Source organism: Acipenser ruthenus, chromosome 50 (genome assembly GCF_902713425.1).
Source record: "Acipenser ruthenus chromosome 50, fAciRut3.2 maternal haplotype, whole genome shotgun sequence".
Lineage (NCBI taxonomy): Eukaryota > Metazoa > Chordata > Actinopteri > Acipenseriformes > Acipenseridae > Acipenser > Acipenser ruthenus.
The window spans coordinates 260,824-279,344 of record NC_081238.1 but is presented as its reverse complement, the minus strand read 5'-3'; the positions used below and the strand labels follow the sequence as shown (position 1 = coordinate 279,344).

General features: G+C 43.4%; 1 protein-coding gene and 1 long non-coding RNA gene across 4 annotated transcripts in view; one reads left to right on the top strand and one right to left on the bottom strand.

The window, feature by feature from the left end:
- The window catches only part of LOC117404582 (leucine-rich repeat and calponin homology domain-containing protein 4-like), a 36,502-nt gene extending 29,572 nt beyond the window's left edge, over positions 1-6,930 (top strand). For 2 of the 3 annotated variants that reach the window (XM_059015631.1, XM_059015630.1), the window contains 3 exons: positions 16-153; positions 307-384; positions 2,400-2,617. In XM_059015631.1, the coding sequence (XP_058871614.1) occupies positions 16-153; positions 307-384; positions 2,400-2,594 (411 nt within the window). In that variant the 3' untranslated portion in view covers positions 2,595-2,617. Of the gene's footprint in view, positions 1-15; positions 154-306; positions 385-2,399; positions 2,618-5,458 lie in introns of those variants that run through there. The other variant, XM_059015632.1, reaches the window with a different exon arrangement.
- A 302-nt stretch (positions 6,931-7,232) lies between these two features.
- LOC131722048 (uncharacterized) lies at positions 7,233-17,599 on the bottom strand. The gene is made up of 3 exons (XR_009320001.1): positions 17,320-17,599; positions 10,309-10,428; positions 7,233-9,803 (listed from the first exon to the last, which is right to left on the bottom strand). It is a non-coding gene; the product is annotated as an uncharacterized LOC131722048 (long non-coding RNA).
- Between the last annotated feature and the right edge of the window lie 922 nt (positions 17,600-18,521).

The window sequence follows — 18,521 nt, the reverse complement described above, 5'->3', positions numbered from 1 at the left end:
CTGTCTGTGTTTCAGACCCTCGAATCAAGGTTACGGCGCTCGCTGCCTGAAGATCTGGGCGAGGCTCTCTCAAACGGAGCCACCCTCTGCCAGCTGGCCAACCACGTGAGGCCACGGAGCGTTTCCATCATCCACGTGCCCTCCCCCGCCGTGGTGAGTCTTTCTCCCTCTTGTCAGTGTGTCAGTCAGGTGGCAGAGCGAGGATGTCGGAGCTGCCTACAGAAGAGCGCAGAGGAGCTGCGTGCCGGCTCCACGACACCACTGCGTCTGTACTGGAATTCATTCGCTTGTTTGTTTCTCCTTCAGCCAAAGATCAGCGCTGCCAAAAGCAGACGGAATGTGCAGAATTTCATCGACGCCTGCAGAAAACTGGGAGTGTCTGAGGTGAGCTGGTCATCCACTTCCCTCCTGTCCTGGTCTCTTCATTCACAGGGGCCGACGCAGTCAGCTTGTCATTCGATATCTATAATTGCACCAGATTAAGTTTTCCAGCTATGCTATACTTTTTTAATGCTGACCTATGTTTTCAGAACCATGGCAGTGCAACTTTTCATACCAATGGTTTACATAAACAGTTCAGAGTGTCTCCCCTGGTAAAGGCATGGCCATGTGGTGTGCAGGGGGGAGTCACACAGTCAGGGGAGCGCAGGGGTCCCCGAGGGTCTCCCCTGGTAAAGGCACGGCCGCGTGGTGTGCAGGGGGGAGTCACACAGTCAGGGGAGCGCAGGGGTCCCCGAGGGTCTCCCCTGGTAAAGGCACGGCCATGTGGTGTGCAGGGGGGAGTCACACAGTCAGGGGAGCGCAGGGGTCCCCGAGGGTCTCCCCTGGTAAAGGCACGGCCGCGTGGTGTGCAGGGGGGAGTCACACAGTCAGGGGAGCGCAGGGGTCCCCGAGGGTCTCCCCTGGTAAAGGCACGGCCACGTGGTGTGCAGGGGGGAGTCACACAGTCAGGGGAGCGCAGGGGTCTCCGAGGGTCTCCCCTGGTAAAGGCACGGCCGCGTGGTGTGCAGGGGGGAGTCACACAGTCAGGGGAGCACAGGGGTCCCCGAGGGTCTCCCCTGGTAAAGGCACGGCCGCGTGGTGTGCAGGGGGGAGTCGCACAGTCAGAATGGGGGTGTATATGTATATATGTGTCTGTGTGGCAAATGTAAACACTGCAAAGCGCTTCATAGCCACTGCCTCCTATTTCTTGTGTTTTATTTTTTATTTATTTATTTTTTTAATTATCAAGGACCTCCAAATGAACCTCTATAAATATCCAAAGGACAATATGAATGTGATGCAGCCATCTGAAATCTCTGTGTAACAAATAGTTAGCATCCGATGGCAATGACGAGCCATTACGATCAGCTGTACTGTTTGATTATTCTTAGTGAACTTTGTGTATTTAAATATATATAGTTTTAGGGGTGCAGTGTAAGAGACACAGTGATGTTCACCCGCTCCAGGTCACAGCTTCCAGAAAGGTGAAAAGGTCTCTACTTGTATCGAGTCATAAAAAAAAAAAAAATTAAAACTACATGTTAGATTTAAAAAGTCACATTTTTTCATTTTATTTTTTTTCGTTAAGTATATGGGGAAAACTTCAAAGCGGTGTGTAATTTCAATATGTTAACGTAACATTATTCAGCAGGTTTCATTCGACTTTATAAAGCAAAATGTGTGTTCGGAGGACTGTAATCTCACGGTACTCTCGGTTTTTTGAAGCACCCTTTTTAGTTCTAGCTAAAGTACAGTCTAGTACAGTGCTGGAAGTAAAAAATGATAAATAAATGCCACCAATCAAAATGCTGTGGCTGTGTGTGTGTGTGTGTGTGTTGAATCAGAGGTGTTAATAGTCTAGAGTTTAAATCTTCGACCCATGTTTAAACATTTTGAATTTTGCTCGGGCATTTAAGGGCTGTCAAAAACTTGCAGCCCAAACGTAGGCGTCAGTCTTGGTGTTTCCAGAGCCGCAAGTGAATTTCACAGCCGGTATTTCTTCATGAAATGCTGTACACTTGCACACAAGTACATGTTGCAGTGATGTGTAAAAAGTAATGGATTTTCTAAGACTCCTGGTGCACAGCAGTTTCACCCATTCCAGGTTTTACTACCAGCTTGATCAGCCCCAGTGTGTCTAGGCAACAAGCTCAGGTGTGTCTGATTATTAAACTCCTAGTGAAACCAGGAATGGATCAAGCTGCTATGCAGTGGGGGGTGGCCTTCTTTCCATCCCTGTAATGTTAAAATGTAAACGTTTAAAAACGTGTTTAATCCTAATGAAACATTAACACCCCTGTGATTAATCGTGCTCTGCTTATCGTTAACGCCTCTGTGTTTTTTGTCTCTTTTTCTCTCTTTTTGTTTTTCTCTTTCTCTTGTTGTTTTCCTCTGCCTCCCCTCCCCCCTACCCCAAGGCGGACCTGTGCTTAGCCTCTGATATTCTGCAGGCCAATGTGTGCCGAGTGAAGGGTTCTGTGGAGGCTCTGCTGCGAGTCGAGGCAGCCTGGAGGCCTGCAGCTTGCCTAGGCCACTACGTTGGCTTCACGCTCTTCTACTCCGTTGTCATGCTGCTCCTATACCTGGCTTACTGCAAACTCTCTGTCTTCTAGAAGAAACGGACTTGTGTTTTATTATTTCTTTTAAAAAAAAAAAAAAACATGATAAACCGTGGAAAGATGCGCCTAGGATAACTACACGACAAAAAAAAAAGTCACGATCACGACCCTGCTGCTGCACCCAGTCCTGGGGTTCAGAGCTCCCCTCAATGAAGTCTGTTATTATTATTAATATTGAAATGATCAGGAGCCAGGAGTTTGAGCAGGGTTACAGACTCACACTAGCCCTGCTGCTGCTGCTGCTGCTGCACCCAGTCCTGGGGTTCAGAACTCCCCTCAATGAAGTCTGTTATTATTATTAATATTGAAATGATCAGGAGCCAGGAGTTTGAGCAGGGTTACAAACTCACACTAGCCCTGCTGCTGCTGCTGCTGCTGCTGCTGCACCTAGTCCTGGGGTTCAGAGCTCCCCTCAATGAAGTCTGTTATTATTAATATTGAAATGATCAGGAGCCAGGAGTTTGAGCAGGGTTACAAACTCACACCAGCCCTCCTGCTGCTGCTGCTGCACCCAGTCCTGGGGTTCAGAGCTCCCCTCAATGAAGTCTGTTATTATTAATATTGAAATGATCAGGAGCACATTCCTAGAGGAACACTAAAAATCCATCTTTTAAATGATGGTACAATTCTGTATATGGCCACAAGATGTCAGTATTGCATTATAAAAAAAGACAAAACAAAAAATCCTGTTGGCATTCTGAGGTAGCCAGTCTCTGTTTTAATAAAACGGCTGATGTTTGGAAATGGGAAAGTGAGATTTTAAAAAAAATGTGATTATGGTGCTGCTGTCCTTGTATCCGACTGCAGTGGGACCAGGGTAAGGGCGGGTTATGTAAAAAGTGAATCCTGTTACTATATTCACTCAATTCTTGTTTTGAGATTCAGCTTTTATTAGGGAACTCCCCTAAAAACCTGGTTTCAAAAGATCCAGGGTATTAATGCTTGTGACAGGGTAGCTGTCGGCCGTGTGGGTGCGTGCATTCGCTGCTGAGTGACGGGCAGGAGATCGAGACTGAGGTTGAAGTTGATACACCCCCTGCAGGCGAAGAGGATTTATTTACATATCAACACACTGAGCAGCTCACGTGACACTGCCAGCAATGGCAGCGCATGGAGCTCATACAACACAGTGTACGAAAACTTTAGTGGGATCTACAATCTGTGAACTAATCTTCTCTGATCAGTAATAAACGAACTCAGGCTGTCAGCGGTTTTGCTCACTCGCTCTTCGATACCCAGCTGTGTGTTTCACAGACGGCCAGACAGAGCTGAAGAGCTTGATTACTTGAAGAATAATCAAAAAAAAAAAAACTGATCCGTTTTTAAAACTGACTAACCTACCGCTATAAGGACATCAGCACCAAAAACGCCAACTTGAATCCCAGATTTATCTGCAGTTTTTCAAATAACTCTCTTGGGCCCCCGTTCAAAAGATGCAAAGCACATGTCTGGATCATTTTCCCATTCCACTTCAAAATGTTTCCAGAGAGCCAGCTAATTCAGCACTGTCTGATCCTGCAGTCTGCAGTGTCGATAAGTTCTTTTGATGTTAAAGTCTTCTAAGGGAGGGAAGATCAGAACGTGATACCGCAAGATCTTAATGGATCGTTTCTATTTGTAATATTTATATTATAATACACGTGTATTTAAAGTTGAATATAAGTTTCTATAAATATATATATATATAGTTATATGTTCTGTAAAGATAAATTAATAAAAAAAAAATCACCAAAGTCTGTCTTGTCTTTTGCTGCTGTTTTTATAGCTGTTTATCATACTTCCTACCTCAATAAATGTAAGTGACTATTGTAAGTGACTCTGCAGCAGCTGCTAATGCATAGCTCACCCCCTACTCTCTAAGTTGGATAAAAGAGTCTGCTAAATTCCTAAGAACAACAATAATTCACACAAGCAGCGCATCAGGACCTGCGTATGGCGATACATATCCTATCGGGACCTGCGTATCGCGATACATATCATGACATGAGCGTATCGCTACACCCCTCTACAACACTTAGACCCGTTCTGCTCCAGCTCTTGCATCTCTGTGGCTGTTTCTGTCTGTGATGTCTTCTAAGGTTTCTTTAGTGATCCCTGAAGCAGTGGAGAGCAGGTAGGGGTGTACCAGTGATCTTATTACTGCATGCTTTGAATCTCGCTGGGAGGGGTCGGAGCCAGACTGATAGAGGGCAATGTCAGATGTGAAGGTGCATTAAAACCTGAGGAAGGAAGGGTGGGGATTACAGCAGACTAATCCCAACCCAGGTAATCCCAATTGACCTACAATTCCTACAGTTCCTCTAAGTAGGAAATGCAGAGCGCTACTACGAATGGGGGGAGAGAAGAGGGACGTAGTTTTTTAAAGTCTGGTTCCCCCTGCCTCTCCCTGGGTTTGTGCATGGGGGTGGGGGGCTTTGTGGTGCTGCCCCTGGGTTTGTGCATGGGGGTTTGGGAGTTTGGGGGTTGGTGTGGGGGTAACTTTGGTGCTGCCCCTGGGTTTGTGCATGGGGGGGGTCTGTTTCCTGGTGGTTTGAGTTTATTTAGTTTTGTCACAAGTTGGTGGTTGTGGGTTTCATTCTAATTATATATATATATATATATATATATATATATATATATTGATTCCCTGTGGATTTTACAATAGGAAATCTACACTAGAAGAGTCAATGCACAGTCCTCAAACACTATAAACAAATGTGGTTGGGTGAGTAAGCAGTGGTGTTTGCATGCAACCAAAGCATTGTCGATTAGCGTTGTGGTGGAGCTGCATGTTCAGCATTATCTACTCATTAATGAACAGAGAGCTGCCCATGTTGTGTAGTCCAGCCTCCTAACACACCTCTCTCCTTTCGCTCCAGGACCTCATCTGTCACCCGCAGCACATCCTGGAAGACGAAGGGTTAACCAAAGTGGCCCGGATGGTTCAGGCACTGACAGAGACAGCCGCGCAAGGACCCCTCTAGCTCCTAGGACAAGGGCTGCCTCTACCGCTGCCCGACTCAAACTTGCCTAACACAGTCCGGTCAAAGATGTTCTGTGATACCGAATCTAGAACATTTCTGCAGTAATATAGATATTCTTGGTCCAGTGCAACCCATAACTTGTTACCAGGTGTCAAAAGAACCAAACTCAAATAGCACCAGGTAATACACAGCAAATAATTGCGGAGTCGCATAGCATTGTGAACCCATCCCAGGTCTTCTTGTGAGCTCTGCTTACCTGCACACAGATATCCCTTTTATACTGGCACTTTTAAGCCTTGAGTCGAGGGGCGGGGTTAATTATATCCATCATTACGTTGGGTCAGTCTGTCCGTCAGTGTGTTTTTTTTAATTAATTTATTTTTTTACCATATGGCCTCTAATCCCGAGTATCTTGCTGACCACATTACTGCACTCTCTCTCTCTCTCTCTCTCTCTCTCTCTCTCTCTCTGTCTCTCTCTCTCTCTCTCTCTCTCTCTCTGAGAAGCGTTCTCCTGTCATTGCATTCGGTAATATATGAAGAACGTTAAAACGAAGAAAAACACAATTTCCACTGCTGTCCACAAGGTGGTGCTATTTCACCATTCAGAGGTTTTTCAACTCCCATGTTTTTTTTTTGTTTGTTTGTTTTTTCTTAAAGGGATTTCCATTTTCTTCAGTTTGCCGCAGTCTTGGCTGAACGTTACGAACGAAGCTATAAGGTAAAAAAAAAATAAAAAATTAAATCCGGTGTTTTATAAGCGTCTAAAGCAACGTTTGACGAGCGTCGTGCAAAATACTAATTTCATTATTCAGAAGATAAAGGCATTCAATTGCCGGAACAGGAAACCGTTTTTATTGCACGTGGTATGCAGTTATTTTTTTGCAACAATATATATATATACTGTAAAAGAGACGCTCGCCACACAGGCTCTCTCAGGCTCTTTCCCCTTTAAATTGAACCAAACACAGGACATTTTTTTTCAGAGCGGTTGCGCTAATTTTCTTTTATTCTTACACACACACAAAAGAAACTCTGGAGTGCTAACTAAATTACAGGAACACCCTGTCTAACACGGGACAGCTAAGCTGTTTCCCCGTCCTTACAAAAACACAGCGAGAATCGTACACACAGTACCTTTTTCCCTTTTAATGACTCACAGTCGGGCTCTTCACACAGCAGCAGCCCTGAGCAGACTGACTGCTCTCCTTAAGTACCCTGCACCTGGCTCTAATTTACAATGATAGCCCGGTGCAGGGGATAATTAACAAAAATTAACAATTAAATTAGGGTTTTTCAGCCCATGTCCTTCTGGGAGGTGTAGTCCTGTTTTCTCCCCAGACTACACTATCTTACAATATATATATATATATATATATATATATATATATATATATATATATATATATATATATATATATATTTCATACAGTTCATCAATTTCAATTTCATTCTTGACGGTCTGGCAAAAACGTGCTGGATCTGAGATCTGGCTCGATCCGGTACAGGAACGAACCCCTGGGCTCCTTCAGCCCAGCCTATCGGATTTCAGCCCTCTCTGAATGAACCCTTCTCTACTCCACTTGAATGTCTAACTGTGCTGTGGGTTTGTACAAAATGTGTGCTTTGTTACAATGTAAAAAAAAAAAAAAAAGGGATGCCATGAAGAATTATTAATAAATAGTCACTTGTTTTTAATCAGACTCTGTCCAGGCCTCTTCCTTTTGAATCGTGTTGCTTTCTTGAAGAGAAATACCGAGCAGACAAAAGTTTACCTCGTTCAATTTGCACGATCATTTATGATACCAGCCATGTTATAAGTGTAGCTGCTGCCAACGGGGGACGTGACTTTCCTATGTGTTTTATGAACCAGCACAAAACAAACAGACTCGGGACAAGACAAAGTTATTCATTTAAAAAAAAACAACAACGACAATCTGCTGAAATGTGCTTTTCCGTGAACAAACTCAAGTGAAGCCTGTGCTTCCCTGCGCTCGCCACGCCCCTCACACCAGGCTGAACCAATCCTCTCCGGAATCAGACGGGAGGAGAAGTCCAGCACCCGGGTCCGGTTTTGTTTCCCCGTCGTACTGTCAAGACTCAGCAAGAGGAACTAACGAAGTGGATCCATTTTGTTAAACATTAAAAAAAAAAAAAGTTATAAAAGTCACTTTTAAAAGTTTAATAAAACACATTAGCAGAAGCTATCCGTATAACTACACAATGTAATTCACTAGCAGCAAACTCTTAAAAATCTTTCCAGTGGAGTTTAACTGTAAATTTAATTCGTTCCCGCAGTAGCCACGTGCTTTCTTTTTTTCAAATAATTCTTTTATTTTTAGTACAAGGAAAAACTAATTACAAAGTCGTTTTCTCTGAGCGTACAGAACCAGGCACCTGTGAATTTGCAGCCCTGCACGTCATCCCAGTTCTGAAGTCATTCATTTTGAATTCAGCCCTGTTCATTCAAGTCGATTTAATCGCCCCCTGTTAATTCCATGTTCTTTTATAACAAAGGCGTTGATCACATGTATAAGGCGCGCATTCGTGCGTCAATTAACACGTCTCGCTCCCAGTCCCCTGCTAATGAATTCACGAAGAACAATCAGTGAATTGATTAGGAACATGATGAATTAACAGGGGGGCTGAATTTAAAATCACTTCAGAACTCCCGAGGCATTCAGACAGAATTCATTAGGAATTCGTGACCATTGTTTTAGGTTATCTAGCAGGATATTTGACTTTTAAACAAGCATTCACAGTATGTACACAAGTTAAGTTGTATTGACAGTCTGCAGCCGCTGTTGCTTCTGGTTGTGTAACAGTGTTTAGTACTGTGCAGTTACCATAGGACTCTGTGTTCACAGAGACAGTAAATGCTTTAGAACTCGCACCCCAATGCATTCTGGTAAGTGTAGTCCTGCTTCTCTTAAACGCGTGAAAGGAGAACCCGAGACAGGTACTGGTTCCCACAATGCACTGCGATGCGAGTTGAAAAGCCTGAACTGTCCCAGTCAACGTGGAGTCATGTGGTCACCCCAGTCCGAGGGTAAATACTTTGTGGTTTTGGCCCCAAATATCCATCTGGGCTCTTGCACACACTCTCCCCCTCACCAAAATTGAAGTTCAACATTGTCTGCTTGGATCTGGGTAGCATTGCGACTGCAAAAAAAAAAAAAAATACAGCTAGGGTATATGATCAATTTATCAATTATATATCAGTGTTACGGCTGGCACAGAGATAACTCTTTGTTGCGGTAAACGTATCGTCAAATATAAATCGCTGATACGAGATCAATATCGGTGTTGCACGAACCGATCATTCGAATTTGTCCGGATCCAGCTGTCCCCAGAAATCGGGCGAGGGTCGTTGGTGTCCATCGGGCTGATCCGCCGTTCCGAGTGAAAGGAGTGACGAAACAGCGGCTCGGGTTTGTGATGGTCGCTGTGTTTCTTCAGACTGCGGAGAACAGCGATCCACACAAACCCGAGCAGCTGTTTCTGCACTCGCTTCACTCGGAACGGTGAATCAGCCCGATTCGACACCTGTGGACCGAGCTTGATCCGAGCAATCAGTTCCCTGCAGCTCTAACAAATATATCCCAGCATGCATCTCGCATATCCTTTTTTGATTTTTTTAGACATTATTTTTAAGACTCTTTTATGTGTTTAGCCCTCCAGGGAAAAAAAAAATAATAATAACAACACATAACAGAAATACAGCACAGCTAGGAAGCGTGGCAGAGCTAAACATGCCGAAGAGGGACACGCAGAGACTGCCGATGTGAGAAGGGACTGCAGTCTGTTAAGGGCTAAGGGATCTCCCTCTCTGGTAAGGGGCGCACACACTGTTCCATTTAAGGCCTTGGGTAATTCGCAGTGCTGGTGCTGGGGTTTGAGCTGTCCTCTCCGGAGTTGGGGGTTGGGGTTGGGGTTGGGGTTGAGGGTCGTCCTCGGGTTGGGGTTGGGGTTGAGGGTCGTCCTCGGGGTTGGGGTTGGGGTTGGGGTTGAGGGTCGTCCTCGGGTTGGGGTTGGGGTTGGGGTTGGGGTTGAGGGTCGTCCTCGGGGTTGGGGTTGGGGTCGTCCTCAGTTAGTGGAGTCGATGATCGCCACAGGGGAGTCCATCTCGTGGCGGAAGGATACGTGGGCCTTCCTGCTGAAGTAGGCCCGGTGGCTCTGTGAGTCGCCCTCGCTGCTGACTGACTGCGTCGACGACAGCCTCGTTTTTCCCGCGGGCCGTTCTGAAAACGGGAAGTAATTTTACAAAGTATATAAAAAAAAAAACTGTAATGTTTTAAAATGTCTGTATTTGTTGGCCATAAATCTTAGCTATAGCTCCTTCAGTCACTGTGTATAATTGTATCACATTTAGTTATCTACAGCTCTGGCCAAAAGTCCCGCATCACCCTTTAGAATGAACTCATTTTGCTTCATAAAGTCGAACCCTGCTGAATAATGTTACCTTGTTAACATGTTGAATCACACACCGCTTTGTAGTTTTCAATATAAATAATGTGACATTTCCAAATCTAACATGAAATGCTACTGTACTGCTATTATGGCTTCCGGTGTAGACTTCAGCGAGATCATTTTGTTAAACAAAAGAAATAAATTATGTTCACATGTTCATTTTGAAATTATGTCTCAATTCTGAAATTCTAAGTGATGCAAAACCTTTGGCCAGAGCTGTATGTGACCCAGTTACAGAAAACCCTTTTGAACCCGGAGTTTTCCCCCTGATCGTACCTCGCAGCCTGTTCCGATGAGCCTCCTTGCTTCTCTCCTTCCAGCGGCTGTACCAGGGAAAGCAGTGCAACCCTTTCACTCCCATGGCTCTGGGATGGATGGGGGTCAGAGCTGGAAGATCTAAAAAAAGAAACAAGCATTCACATTAACAAGATAAACAGCCACCTCGTTCATCCCTGCTGCATGCTTCCATTCATGACACAAGTCTCAAATGCCCAGCTTTGGAAACAAGAAAAGGGGCTTGATACCAGGAGGTTCAAATCCCGGCTCAGCCACTGACTCACTGTGTGTGTGTGTGTGCGACCCTGAGCAAGTCACTGAACCTCCTTGTGCACCGTCCTTCGGATGAGACGCAAAACAAACGAGGTCCTATTGGAAGTGACTCTGCAGCAGCAGCAGCAGCAGTTATTGATGATGCAGAGTTCACCCCCCTAGTCGCTTTGGATAAAAGCATCTGCTAAATGACTAATTTAGTTAGATTTTATCCGGTACTACGCTAAGCTAAGAAATCTCAGTTTGCAAGCTCTTCTTTCACGTAGTGATGCACTTCCTTGGCCCCCTGGAGGGTAAAACTGCCCCCATCCTTTCAGTGCCTCTTTCTTTCCCGTGAAGGAAGAACGCATTTTCTGAGAGTAGCGGGTAGAGATTAAGAACGTTCTTTAACTCAACGCACAGCTCTGGGCAAAAGTCCTGCTTCCCCCTATAGAATGAACTCATTATGCTTCATAAAGTCGAATGAAAACTGCTGAATAATGTTACATTAACATATTGAATCGCACACCGCTTTGTAGTTTTCCCCCATATACTACACACCACTGAAAAATGTGACATTTGGAAATCTAACATGAAATACCACTGTACTGCTATTATGGCTTCCGGTATAGACTTTTGCGATATCATTTTGCAGTTTCTTTGATTACATGATGTTAAATAATAAAATATATAAATTCATATAGTTTAATATATATATTTTTTTAATGACGTTTCAATCCTAAAATTCTAGGTGATGCAAAACTTTTAGCCACAGCTGTAGAGTTGGATATAAGAACATAAGAAAGTTTACAAACGAGAGGAGGCCCCATTCGGCCCGTCTTGCTCGTTTGGTTGTTAGTAGTTTATTGATCCCAGAATCTCATCATGCAGCTTCTTGAAGGATCCCAGGGTGTCAGCTTCAACAACATTACTGGGGAGTTGGTTCCAGACCCACAAAAAAACCCACAGGCGGTTTTCTTTCAAGCAATGGGGCGTGTCCAGGAATGTTGTGAAGCAGCCCTGTCTGTTTACCAGTAAAGCGTTCCTTGTGTTTCCATGTACAGTTGGATCTCAGGGCTGTCTGGGTAAGCAAACACGGCCGCTGGTTTTAGATAAGGACGCTGGTAACTTGATGCCAGTTTATGAGAACCAGCATACCGTGTCAATTTTATAAATAGTTTTCACTTCTTACTGAAATGGTATACCAGGAGATATATAATATTTTATGTCAGCTGTTTATGAAACACACATTGTATTTTCCTGAGCTAAAGCTGAGATTTCACACTGCCTGGCTATTTCATTAAGACCAGTCCTTGAGATTAGCTTCCTGTTTATCCAGAGCACAGCCCTGACATGGCATGGAATGTTTTTTTATTGAGTCTAGAACTTCAAACACTCCATTTTAATTATTTATATATATATTTATATATATATATATATATATATATATATATGTACTTTCCCCCAATTGAAAAGAATGACAAGAAAAATGAATTTAAAAATTGTTAAAAAAAAATAAATACATATATATATATAAAACTATATGTACAGAATTTAAATCTTTTATTTAACATCATGCAATCAAATCAACTACAAAAAATGATATTGCAAAATTCTACCAGGAAGCCATCATATTAATACAGTAGTATTTCATGTTAGATTTCGAAATATCAGATTTTTTCAATTTGTGTCACTTTTTCGTTAAGTTTATGGGGAAAACTACAAAGTGGTGTGTAATTCAGTATGTTAACGTAACATGATTAATCAGCAGGTTTCATTCGACTTTATGAAGGAAAATTAGTTCTATAGGGTGATGCAAAACTTTTGGCCAGAGCTGTAGGTAACAAGCTTAGGTGTGTCTTATTAAACTCAGGAACGGATCACACTGCTATGTAACGGGAGTCATTTCCATTCCTGCATTGCTGGGCAATACAATTACAGCCACTCAGTAATGACAGAATAGTGCGTCACAGCCAAATGAATTCTCAGTGTGGCAGTCATCAAACATGCTAGAGGAGTCTTGCTCCCTTGAGTGAGAAGTCAAGGTGCACAGCCATTTCCAAATCATGCAAATAATTGCTAGTAAACACACAGATCACACTCCTCTGGGAGAGGCTGTTTGGAGGTAAACTCAGCAGACATACAGGGTCCCTATCTTGAGCTCAATATACACACAGATATGGCAGGCTTAGGAAAACAAAAGGCATGCATTCTGACACTGACATAAGGCAGCGTTCTGTGAAGGTGTTCCAGTCATCGTACGAAGACTAGCCCTTGATAAAGAACTCTTTCTGCATCATGAAATTAGGAGAGCTGTTTTTCAGTTTTATTTTTCAAATATGAAATCCGGTTTATGTCAGCCTTTCATTAATGATTATAAAATACTTTAAAATAAATTACCTTTGTTAATAATTAATATATATATTTGTTTATTTAGCAGACGCCTTTATCCAAGGCGACTTACAGAGACTAGGGTGTGTGAACTATGCATCAGCTGCAGAGTCACTTACAACTACGTCTCACCCGAAAGACGGAGCACAAGGAGGTGAAGTGACTTGCTCAGGGTCACACAATGAGTCAGTGGCTGAGGTGGAATTTGAACCGGGGACCTCCTGGTTACAATCCCACAGCCTCCTATAATAGCACACGTCATTACATTACTGAGCAACTTTTAAGAGTAGTTTTTTTTTTTGGTTTTGTTTTGGTTCTACTCAAATTTCAGCCCTCTCTGTCTATTTATATGTTGAGTGGGCGGGGCTGTGAAGAGGTAACAGGTCACGGTGTCACATGATTTGAATGGAATGAGGCAGGCTATTCAAAGCAGCTCAAAGCATCCCAAAACCCAGGCAGATGTATTAACCCAAAATGAAATGGAGTCTCGCTCACTGTGTTTGTTTATTCTGGCTTGTGTCTCTCGCCTCCATAAATGGAAGTTATTATTGCAGCTGAAGACAATCGCGGGGCTGAACACGTCATGCAGATTTCTGGGAGCAGTCGTTCCTGGCATTCATTTTATAATTATTCCCCGGAGCCTGGAGCCCGCCGCTTCCCTGGGAGACTGGCCCACGCCTTCCCAGAGCGCCGTGCTCTCAGCCCTCTCCTGGCGTTGTTTTTTTTTCCCAGTTGAAAGAGGGCGATCCCTGCTGGGTTACACCACCAGCAATCCGCTTACAGAGATGTACAGATGCACAGCCCATGAGCTACCGTCGCTCCCCAGTGCAGAATCATTGCAGTGCCCCTGTCTGTGTGTCTGTCTGCATTGCCATTGTAGTGCCACTGTCTGTCTGTCTGTCTGCATTGCCATTGTAGTGCCACTGTCTGTCTGTCTGTCTGCATTGCCATTGTAGTGCCACTGTCTGTCTGTCTGCACAGCCACTTAAGATCATTTGAGAAGGGTAGAGTTATTGTACTGTGGTGCCATCCTACCAGCCATTCCCTTATATAATATTGCAGTGGCTCACTGGCTCTGCCAGTCTGTCATCAGCTGCGAGGTACATTCTCAGTATCCGGAGCAAACGTCTGTACGTTGCATTTGGGGGCGGGGACACCAGACTATCAGCATTTCCCTCCAATCAGAGCTTTCCAAAAACAAGGTCGGGGATGGAATCCGCCCAAACTGGTCTGAGCCTTCCCTCAAGGGAGCAGGGAGCGGGCGTGACAGAATGCTTTGTAACCCGCACCTCTCAAAGCCTCGGGAGGGGGGTTTTGAGAAGGAACTCTGTGACACAGTTGGCGTCAGGTCAGGGGTCAAAGGTCAGGTCAGCTGGAGTTCCTGTTTTGGCGGACGTGCGGGACGTGACTTGACATTCAGTCTACAGTGGTTCGAATTTAATTGCACCCCATATTTAAGAGGGAGACCAGAACCTGAGATTGTATTTCTTTACATAAAAAGTTAAACTGTGTGTTTAGTTTGGGATGAAATATCTGAGAAAATATGCTCTGTATGTACCAGAGTTTAGCCTGGTTTGTCATGTTTATGAATATGCTTTACCAGACCTCTCTGTGCTTTACAATGCTTCCCTATGCTTTACCAGACCTCTCTGTGCTTTACAATGCTTCCCTATGCTTACCAGACCTCTCTGTGCTTTACAATGCTTCCCTATGCTTTGCCACACCTCTCTCTGCTTTACAATGCTTCCCTATGCTTTACCAGACCTCTCTGTGCTTTACAATGCTTCCCTATGCTTTACCAGACCTCTCTGTGCTTTACAATGCTTCCCTATGCTTTACCACACCTCTCTGTGCTTTACAATGCTTCCCTATGCTTTACCACACCTCTGTGCTTTACAATGCTTCCCTATGCTTTACCAGACCTCTCTGTGCTTTACAATGCTTCCCTATGCTTTACCAGACCTCTCTGTGCTTTACAATGCTTCCCTATGCTTTACCACACCTCTCTGTGCTTTACAATGCTTCCCTATGCTTTACCAGACCTCTCTGTGCTTTACAATGCTTCCCTATGCTTTACCAGACCTCTCTGTGCTTTACAATGCTTCCCTATGCTTTAAGATACTGTTACCAGCGTATCTGGAAAACGACTGAGCAGGGCGTTAAATTCTCCTCCGCCTTTGTAAATAAAATGTTCACTCGCAGGGGAGGAATTTTGGATCTGCTTATTAATACTTTGTGCTCCGCTCAGGACTTTTGAAACCGGTTTCCCGGGAGACCGCGCTGCAAATGACGCAAACGTTTGGCAAGGCACAAAAACATGTCAGGAGCAAGTGCTTGAATAGCAATTCCAAACGCACAATAGCAGCTCGGGTGAAGGCTGGGCTTTCTAACGCGGTGGCGTTAAGTTATAAAGTAAGTTATATTGGACAGAAACGAGGAGGAAAGTGCTGTGGGGACGGTTTTACACACTGTGTGGTTAACCACATAACTCGGCAAAACTCACCGAGTACAGTAAGAATTTCGCAATATTGTTATACGACACGCCCTGGATTGGCTTGGGACGTACTGTATCTTGAACTGTTGCGATGCTAAGGAATGCAAATAAAGATTTTTTTTGCGCGAATTGCGATGTATTTATTACCTGTCTGAACTGCATTTGAAGTGATTCTTTCCGTGCGTGTTAATCCGACGCGGCTCCGTGCTCGTAATTGACAGCTTTACTGAACAGAACGGTTCGTATTTGGAAAGCGCGTTCCCCAGGCTTTTAAAAAGGAAGCATAAGACACCTGTTCATCTGACAAAACTAAAACCCCAAACAACTAGGTTGTCATCGCTCTCAAACGTAATTATTGACTGCATTTTTAATGTTCTCTCATTTGAATTTGCTATTACTGATTTTATGGTGTTTTGTAACAGTTCTGTGTATTGTGATATTTTTATAATGTAATGCTTTGTAACAATGGTAACTGGATAAGGGCGCCTGCTAAGAAATAAATAATAATAATAATAATAATAATAATAATAATAATAATAATAATAATAATAATAATAATAATAATAATAAAAAAGCAAGTCCTTTTTTAAAGGTGTTTAGGGTCTCGTGTTGTAACAATTATATGTTATTCTCCTTTAAAAAAAACTAGGAGTTAATTAAAGACTGGAGTGAACACTGAAAATAAACTCCAGTCCACGCAAGGGAGTCGAAGATTAGACAAAGCTAACACTGACGGCCTCCCCCCCTTCTCCCTCCCCCCATCCTCCCCTCTCCTCCTCTCCCCTCTCCTCCTCTCCCCTCCCCCTCTCCTCCCCTCTCCCCTCTCCCCTCTCCCCTCTCCCCTCTCCCCTCTCCCCTCTCTTCGCGACTTTGTTTCAGCACTAGTCAATCAGAATTGATTACATTACCTCTGTACGCTGCTCTCATCCATCATCTCGCACCCTCAGGCATCGCGTTACTCAGCCCATCTAAAACAGCCCATCTAAATCACTTCTATCTGATACGAACTGATACATCTGTCTCACAATCGTATAGCTGCCGCCTTTTTTTTTGATTTTTGTAACATGATCCAAAATGTTCTCCGCGGGTTCCAAAAAGTATAAACAACCCAAATCTGGTCAAATCTGCCCCGACTCCCTCCTCGGTATTGCGCAACGCCGGGCGCGCGTTCATAATGGTCAGGCGCACTTACACGTACAGAGGACTTGTTTTCAACAGACTGAAACTCTGTCTGTTCTGAAAATGAGCTGCCGGTTGTCCAAATTAGGATCTTAAGACAACTTTTTTAGCAAACTTCATTGATTTGCCCCAGTCTCACGACTACTAATGCATGGATATGCAAACGTTTTCTGTAATGACATCACGTATATATAATACAAATGAATCGATTCTTTAAAGTATTCAAAAGCCCTACAAACTGTGGTATATAATATATATATATATATATATATATATATATATATATATATATATATATATATATACACACACACACACACACACACACACACACACACACACACACACAGATGAAAAGCAATATACTTCACAAACACTTGACAAGAGCCGACTGTGTCTAAAATGGCTTTGAAATCAATGCAATGATATCTTCACCTCCTTGTGCTCCGTCTTTCGGGTGAGACGTTGTTGTAAGTGACTCTGCAGCTGATGCATAGTTCACACACCCTAGTCTCTGTAAGTCGCCTTGGATAAAGGAGTCTGATTAATAATAATAATAATAATAATAATAATAATAATAATAATAATAATAATAATAATAATAATAATAATAATACATTGAATTAATATGCATTTTGCTGAACTGTATATCCCACAATACTGTATGCGGTACATTATAGAGTGGAAACACGTACCTATCCAGTTGTTCCGGAATGCGTTTGGGTGCGTTTTGTTTTAAGAACGGTCTGGAACTTCTCTCAGCAGAAAGCCAAGCTATGCAGACGATTTTAAAACAAATTCTTCTAAGTTCACGCACGCTGACTGACACCCCCCCTCCTTCTGCATTGACCAGCGCGGCTCTCCTTTTAGACTCGATACGTTGTTCTGTTCTTTGCACGAACTTATTACTTAGCAGAAGTTGTGTTGGTCTGCGTTGATGAAGTTGTCTTGCACGCTCACAGAAGGAATGGGCTTTTAAATATCTTGAAATGCAATCATGTGACTTGAAGACGCTCACACGCCCTCTCTCTCTCTCTCTCTCTCTCTCTCTCTCTCTCTCTCTCTCTCTCTCTCTCTCTCTCAATTCTGCAGGCTTAAGTTTTATTGACTGCAAGAAAAGCGCTGGTTCTCGCCACGACTTGATAAAGACTTGGTTTCTTATTTTCTTATTATTAGCGTTTTAAAAAAAAATGCAAAGTCAGTATAATTTGTTCGGCACGCTAATACTTAAAAGTGACGCGTTGATCCGTCTTAAAAAATGAAGCACGGTAACTGGCATTAGCCCAGTCTGAGAAGCGTCGTGTACAGCTGTAACATGATTTTGATTTTTTTTTTTTATGTAGCAGCGTGTAATAAAGAAACACAACTTAGAATTCAATTTTTGTCCGTTTTTTTCGAACATAAGAAAGTTTCCAAACGAGAGGAGACCCCATTCAGCCCATCTTGCTCGTTTGGTTGTTAGTAGCTTATTGATCCCAGAATCTCATCAAGCAGCTTCTTGAAGGATCCCAGGGTGTCAGCTTCAACAACATTAAGTCAATATGTTAACGTAGCATGCTTCAGCAGGTTTCATTCGACTTTATGAAGCAGAATTGATTCATTCTATACGGGGAAGCAAAACTTCTAGCCCACAGCTGTGCGTCACGCTCGTGGTGTTTACGTGCGTGCAGCTTCAGCTGAACATTCTGTATCGTACTGCAGAGCACGTTCGTGTAAACACGGGCATTGACCAATTCCGAGGGAAGTCTTATGCAACCACTCAGACAGTCTTTGTTATTATTATTTGTTGTTATTATTTGTTTATTTAGCAGACGCCTTTATCCAAGGCGACTTACAGAGACTAGGGTGTATGAACTATGCATCAGCTGCAGAGTCACTTACACATCTCACCCGAAAG